This window comes from Glycine max, chromosome 1 (genome assembly GCF_000004515.6).
Source record: "Glycine max cultivar Williams 82 chromosome 1, Glycine_max_v4.0, whole genome shotgun sequence".
In the NCBI taxonomy this organism is placed as follows: domain Eukaryota; kingdom Viridiplantae; phylum Streptophyta; class Magnoliopsida; order Fabales; family Fabaceae; genus Glycine; species Glycine max.
In genome coordinates, this window is record NC_016088.4 from 45,585,307 (window position 1) to 45,592,924 (window position 7,618).

A 7,618-nucleotide genomic window follows, 5' to 3' on the forward strand; every position below is an offset into this window, starting at 1 on the left:
CGTGTGGCTTTCAACACACTATGTTATTGCCAAGGAAAGAGGTAGAGTGAAAGAAAAGATTACTCAAAATAGTTTACTGCTTCTCCTACTTGGAGCTTGGAGGTGCAGGTTTCTTTGTCACAATTTGTATATTAGCTATGATGTTCAAGTCAAATGGAATTTGTATATCAACTGTAATATTTTGCTGGGAGATCGAAAAGTCTCTGTTCTTCTCGGTATCTCTTTTGCCTTTATGCTGCATGTGATAAGCATTTATTGGTGGTATCGAAATGATGATCTTTTGCATATGATCTATTTTAATAGTTATGACGATTCATTCATGGTCTTGTTGCATTCATTAAACCATTCAAATTGTTTAAAATCACATAATTGTTTTGCTTTGTCGTATTACTGGTCTGATATAACCGCGTGGCTCCATGCATATTTCATAAGGCCTTTATAGTCATAGTAATCATGAGTCTCTAGGTTTCCTACTAGAAGATGTGAACATATCCATTTAGAAGGCAATGAAATCATCTGGGTGCATGTTCTCCTATAATTTTTAGTTTTGCACAAAATGTGGTGGTGGTGGTGGTGATATTGGGGATGATTTTATTAGACGATTGATGGACATTTGAATTATTTATTTTTTTTAAGTGTTTTTATTTTTAGAATTTATGTTTCGTATCGTATGAACTTATGTTAGATTGAGTGTGGATTGTGCACTATGTTAGTTTATTGAATTATTGTTAAAGTTTATTATTTTTATTTATTTTAGGGTTGAAATATTTACTTATGATTTTATATAAAGGAATATTAATATTTTTTTTATTTGAGTAAACTCTTACGAGTTTACGATTCGATTCTACGAGTCGAGTTTACGGAGCCTCTAAGATTCTACGTAGAATCGTGAGTATGATAACCTTGAACATGTCATTACGTTTTGGACGAAAACTAACGATAGAGATCTTTCACAAATCTTTTGAAGTTTTAGGGACCCAACGAGAAGCAAAAAAATTTAGGAATCAGTTGTGAAATTCAGGAATATTTCATGGATTTTCACACATATTTAAGCCTTTAATTATTGGCCAATCAATAAGAAAAGCAAGTGGAATTTTCCACCAAACTCACATGAGTAATATAGAGATGTATGTGTTTTACCCCAATAGTGATATCAGAGTCTGGTGATCCTGTGACTTGGTGACTAAAGAAAAGAAGGGTATTGAACAAGTCTGAGGAAGCTAATGGTGGATCAACGTGAGATTCTAGTGTTGAAAGTCTTCTTGATGATGTGAAAGTCAAGTTGTGTGTTCCAATGGTAGTAGCTAACAGGGGTGAAAGTCGAGACCATCCAATACTCACAGATACAGAGAAGACTGAGAAACATACCAAACTTTGTGTGGAGCACAACACAAGCCTACAAAGATTCATGGTGATTGAAGATAAAATTGGAAAATTTTAATCGAGGGAGGGATTGTTGAGATACAATTCAAATTAATTTATAATTTCAAATCTTTAGGATATTGTTTATAATTTTAAAAGATTCTCTTTATTCAAAGCCTTCAGCCAATTTAGGGTTGCTAGTAAGGCTAAAGCCCCCCTCTTGGACTTAGGGAAGGAAATTCAGAACCTCAAGTCTTGCCTGCAAAAGCTGACCGTGGGAATCTCGAATGCAGATACCAATTCCCATTGATACATCTTCTTTAAAAAAACCCGCGTCCAAGTTGCATTTCACTTAATTGGCACACAACTGGAGGAGCCCATTGCCTAGGGTGGTTCTTGGGCTTTAAAAAAAATCCGTATGAGACTTATGGATTGTCTAATCCGTATCAATTTTACAAAAGGATAACATGGGAAGCACACTTGTTTGCTGGGTGTACTAGAAATTATGCTGGATACGCGCAGCAGCAGTCGTGGTTGTTATGAGGCCTTACCTGATCACAGGAGGCCCGGTGGACTTAGGCACTTCTCCATTGATGAAGGGTCTCCCTTGCACGAGTTATGATCTGAGGGATTGGAACAACAATATTATCACATAGTTTGTCATTTCTGGCCCTCCAAAGACTCCACGTAACCATGCAAAAATCCTCCAATTGCTTTTCACTCATTTCTCTAAAGAGACAAAAGAGAAGCTATGCAAAACCTGCAACATTATTAATAAGGGGATGAACAATTTGTCATAGGTTCATCACTTACCAACATTGTTGAGCCTGTTCACACACCACAAACAAGTGCTAGCCATTTTCTAGGCCTGCAGAACAGTTCATGCATGAGCTCGGGCACTCAACATCACGTTGTTGTAGCTTCAGTCTCGTCGGCAAGCAATCCTGACAAGCCCTCCATAGGAAATGTTTGACATTCGAGGGTAACTTAAGCTTCCACAAATGCTTCCAGTTTCCTGTCACCTTGTATTGGTCCCTTGCTACCTGACTACGTACGAGCACTATGGTAAGCTGTCCGAACTGAATAATAGCCATCCTTGCTCCACCTCTAGACCAACCTATCTTGACCCTCAATATTCCCAAGAGGGACTCTCAACACTTTATTTGCATCTTCAACATTTTATTGTTTTGAATTAAAATATAATAAAAAACTTAATATATAATTTACTTACAAATAAAAATAAATTAAAATTATAAAAAATATAATAAGTTACCCGCTGGTATATCCAAACATGATAAAACCTGACGAAGATAAAGATAGATATTAAAACTTTAAACCTATCTCTTTTATATTCGTATTTGTCCCGTCTTTTGTGAGGACAAGAATGAGGAAAACCTATCGGTGTCTCTCTTTATTTAATTCTATATAATTAAATTAAAAATAATAATGAATCTGACCAAATACACATTCTCATAATTATAGGAAATTGAGATTTTTTTTAATCTTTTTTAATACTTTTATTTCTTTCAAAAGGAATTATTATATTAAACTTTTTGTTTGGGTTTATAAGTTTTGAGTATGTAATTATATTAAATATTTAGATGAATAAATTTGTCACCTAAAATAATCATATATATCTAACTTAAATAGGATTATCTCATATAGATGATACATGTGATCTAGACAATTTTTTTAAAATTTTTTTATTACTCTAAATATTTTAATATTTTCCTTTTCTTTTACTTCCTTATTTCCGCATATCTCAACACGTCATAATATACTTTGGGGAATATATTCATTCCACATAATAAAGGTTATAATCACCCATTTCTTATCATAGTTTTCTTACCATTCTTTTTATAAAATATAGATAAAATGAAACATTTAAAAATACAATAATAATAGTAAATCTTAAATTAACAATACGGAATCGATTAATTTTAGACTTTGAAATCTCAATATAGTCATCCAGCGTTCACAGAAAAGGGGTACAGTGATCTCTATGATACACAGGTGCATAACTATGGAAAAACAGAGAAAAATTGATCATCTAACTATAGTCAATGTTTGAGTAGTGTCCAAAATTGTAGTAAATATTATAGTTCAATTATTTTATTTATTAAAGAATAAAATATGATTGGCCTATTAGCTCAGTTGGTTAGAGCGTCGTGCTAATAACGCGAAGGTCGCAGGTTCGAGACCTGCATGGGCCAAAATGTAACTTATTTCTTTTTCAATAAAGAAAGTTCGAGACCTGCAACATTATTAATAAGGGGATGAACAATTTTTATTTTTTTTTATGCTTACTGCAGCGAAAAATTATTTAATGCCTATTATTTTATTCCACTTGTAATATAAGTAAACAATCTCGAAGGAACAAGTTCACAGTTTAAACCTTGTCATATACACACGTCACAGACAAATTTGTATGTGCATTCCTGTAAATCAAGTTTGTTCGTAATGTATAGCTACAACATCCACATATGGCATATCCAGTGATATCATCTTGCGCATCTGGCAATAGGTTTGTGTGAGGACAAGTAATAGGGAAGAGTCGTTGCGTTCATTGAAAAGGAGTGGTTTATGGCTTTGATTGAGAAATCACAAAGGGGGGAGGGGGGATATGATTTTTTTTCTTTTAATTATGAATGATACTACCTATTGTGTACTGTATTAAGTCTAAGACCTCTATTAATAATCTTAAATACAACTGCTACTAAATATGCTTATTTATACGTTGAAATTATAGTTTTAATAGCGTTTTACGTGTAATTGTTATCTTAGGTTTCCACACTCTTTATAATAGTGGTTTAGAATTGCTATTAAAAGTACATTTTGACACAGTGAACTGGAGTACGTTGTAACATGACCGATCAACCTTAATATATATATATATATATATATATATAATAGCCGATTTTGCAAATCACGATAAACATCCTACTGGACTGGAATTTCTGAGTAATGAGTTAATTCAACAACAAACTCTCTTATTTAATTTAAAAGCATCACATAAGACCATGGAAGTGTATAAACTTCACAGTGGGCTAAAACACAAAACAAAACTAGCTCGCATAAACAGAAGACCACATCCTCCTTTATTTCTGTTTCCTAGCATGCAATATTCGCGGCCAATTCACATGCTTCACTTGATGCTGCAAAACAAAAACAAACAACATTAACTTTTAGTAGTATTTCCTCCAAACTTATATATAAACAAAAATGTGGTTTTATTTGTTAGACTTAAATATAAATAAATTTAACTAATTTTATCTTATTTAATGTTATTATTCATAAAACATTCATCATTTAATTTATACAAACAAAAATGTGGTTTTATTTGTTAGACTTAAAAATAAATAAATCTAATTAATTTTATCTTATTTAATGTTATTATTCATGATAACAAATTTCAATGACAAATATTTTTAAAATAATTTTATTTTTTACTTGAGATTGATAAAATTAAATAATATCATATATCTTTCTTAATTAGTATAAAATTAATTATTTTTCTCATAGATGAGTTCATGGGAGTATCATTTATTTATATGCCTACAAAACCAGATATAAACCTCATAGCAAGTAGGTTCTCTGTTCGGTTAACAACCGGAGAATGTAAGCTATAGCTCAATCACTCGAGTATCAGTCAATTGACCAACCAATTAATTAAGAAAGGCTTAAAAAGTATAAACATGAGTAAACTAAGATAGGTTTAAGCCCTCAAAATAATAGTGTTGTTGCTAACAAAACATAAAAAGGCATGTATATAATAATATAAACATAAATTCGGATCCTTTCTTAAAGTTACCCGGTGTTCCAGAAGAAAGAAAGGCACATAATGCGTCAAGAGGCATGCATTAAATAACAATTTGGATATTCTCTTAAAGTTACAAGGTGTAACAGAAAAAATATATGGCACGTTAAGTTTTGTGGGTCCTATCTATCATAAATATATAAGAACCTGAAGGAAAAATATAAACGTCCACTCTATAGAAAAATAAACAAATTATGAAGAGAAAACGAAAGATGTGATAAAAGTTATGGAAACTATTGTTTGTTCTTAACTATTGTTTGCTCTTGTTTTAATACCTTTATTATGAGAATTAATTCTATGTAAGTTTGACTGTAAATTCTTCCTCCGAATATTATAAATGGCTTTATTCTTGAAATTTAAACTCAAAAATCACTAGTTAAATAGAAACTAGTTAATCCACCTGGTTGGGAGGTTGCTTGTATCTTATTCCATTGAAGGATATGCATGGATATTCTCATTTAAATGACAAGTTGTTAAGGTTTGAAAAATAATTCTTGAACAGCCAAATAGTATATGCATCCGGAGAAAAATAGAAAGAGATGAGAGAAAAATAATTAATAAAACTAGTAATATTTTGTGATAAGAAAAAAAAATAGATAAATTAGAAATTTTGATGGAGTGTTGGTACCTAATAGGTGTTCAAAGAAGGATCATAATTTTAAATTGCGATCCAGAATGGTAATTGTGACCCTAAAGTAAAGATATTTTGAATCACCACAGCGGATTGTAACTGTGGCCACATCAATTATTTCTGTAATTGTCCACAACATAAAAGGTTTTTTTTTACTTATCCCAATTTAAAATCATGATCATTACTCTAGGTTGTTAGGTTGTGTACTTATTTCTATCTCAATAGACACATACCTGTTACAGTTGGTGGAGGTGCTGATCTTGTAGGGTATGTTGACCCCACATTTCCCGGGGAGAGCCTGAGCATTGTAAGGGTTGAGCTTCCGAACAGCACCAGCAGCTATCTTCAAGCAGTTGCAAACAGCACGGCGATCACCAGTGGTCCTGGCATTGTTCACAATACTCCTGACCCCGTTGCAGCATCCTCTGGAAACAGCTCCACCGTTCTGGAGAAACCCTAGGCACGGTGCTAGGTTACCCTGAACCTGGCCACACCTGATGCCTTGGACAGTGTTGTGTGCAACCATCACGACCATGCACGCCAGAACCATGCATGCTAACTTAGTAAAACTAGCCATTTCTGAAAGGGAATAAGTAATTATGCTGAAGGTGAATTAGATTGCTATTTAATTAATTGGTGAGGGGTGTGGTGTTTATATAGGGGTTGTTTTGTGGAGGGTTGAGTAGGTGGTGGTCGTGTTTTATTCAATTCTTGGTTATCTCGAGGGAAATTGGGATATGGGTTTTCTCTTTGGTCTTTACTCTAGCGAGTGACACTTCAATATGCTTGTGGGTTAGAAATCTGGTACCCTCTTTAAATGGACCGACGGCACCGAATGGAATTTTCTATCTAGTAAAATGTTAGCCTGAATTAATTGAATGAAATTTGCCATTTTTCTACTCGAATAGTGCTGCAGATATGTTCTTGTATCTTTTTAATTATTGTTAATTCATATTTGTAAAAATAGTTTAATTTGTATATTTAACACACAAGTCATGTGCTAAAAAAATGACGATAGTATTCACATAATAGCATACATTTTTTTTAAAGAAGCAGAATGACATCTCTAAAGAAATTATTAGTTTAATTTTGCACAGCATTAACATAATTTATATTGGTGAATTAAAGTTATTCTATTATTGGATGTGAAATATTGGATATCTGTGTGATAGATCAGGAAACTGTACGTAGGGTTATTTACTCTCTTTTAAAGGACAGCACCGAATAGATTTTTCTAATCTTTTATTCACTTAAAAATTAAATGAAGTATTTTCGATCTGTTTGCATGTGAGAGCTAAGATGATGATACTGTAAAAGTTTTATGATATTGAATTTTATTGGATTATTATGCAAACTTGATTCGAAATTTTTTTTATTGGTCGTTGTTAGACATGAGCAAAGACAAAACAATTATTAAAATTGGTGAGATATTCAAATGTCGGGTTGAATTAATTATGTGATTCAGGTCATTAGAATGAAATTGTGGCAAATTATATATGAAATATTTTTGCATTGGTAGCTTAATTGAGGTAATGAGTTATTCCATGGTTCTAATGTAACTGTTTTTGAGTATTGGAGGATATGAAGGTTTGTTTGAGTTATTCTATTAAAACTTTTTAGATTGTTTTTCAAATATTTTAGCCAAAAGGACAAAAACATACTCCATAGACGAAGCATTTCACGAGGAACTACAGCCAAGTGAAGCATCAAGTTTCTTGTCACTATGATTGTTAAGGTTTATTTTTCTTGCTAGATCAGAGCAAAGCTATTTTAAAAACTGTTTTCTTTATTGCCTTACATCTACTTAG

The 7,618-nt window shown here is 32.5% G+C and overlaps 1 protein-coding gene and 1 non-coding gene across 2 annotated transcripts; one reads left to right on the forward strand and one right to left on the reverse strand.

Moving 5' to 3' along the window:
• The first annotated feature begins 3,501 nt into the window (after positions 1-3,501).
• TRNAI-AAU (transfer RNA isoleucine (anticodon AAU)) lies at positions 3,502-3,575 on the forward strand. Its single transcript has one exon. It is a non-coding gene; the product is annotated as a tRNA-Ile (tRNA).
• Positions 3,576-4,279: 704 nt separating this feature from the next.
• On the reverse strand, positions 4,280-6,468 carry LOC100776812 (non-specific lipid-transfer protein 1). Its single transcript, XM_003516373.5, has 2 exons — positions 6,044-6,468; positions 4,280-4,517 (listed from the first exon to the last, which is right to left on the reverse strand). Exons 1-2 carry the CDS (start codon positions 6,385-6,387, stop codon positions 4,508-4,510), a joined length of 354 nt encoding a protein of 117 aa, XP_003516421.1. The 5' UTR covers positions 6,388-6,468; the 3' UTR covers positions 4,280-4,507.
• Between the last annotated feature and the right edge of the window lie 1,150 nt (positions 6,469-7,618).

What these genes read in the sequence shown, in the direction of transcription:
- LOC100776812 (XM_003516373.5), bottom strand. Translation starts at nt 6,387, where the DNA reads ATGGCTAGTTTTACTAAGTTAGCATGCATGGTTCTGGCGTGCATGGTC.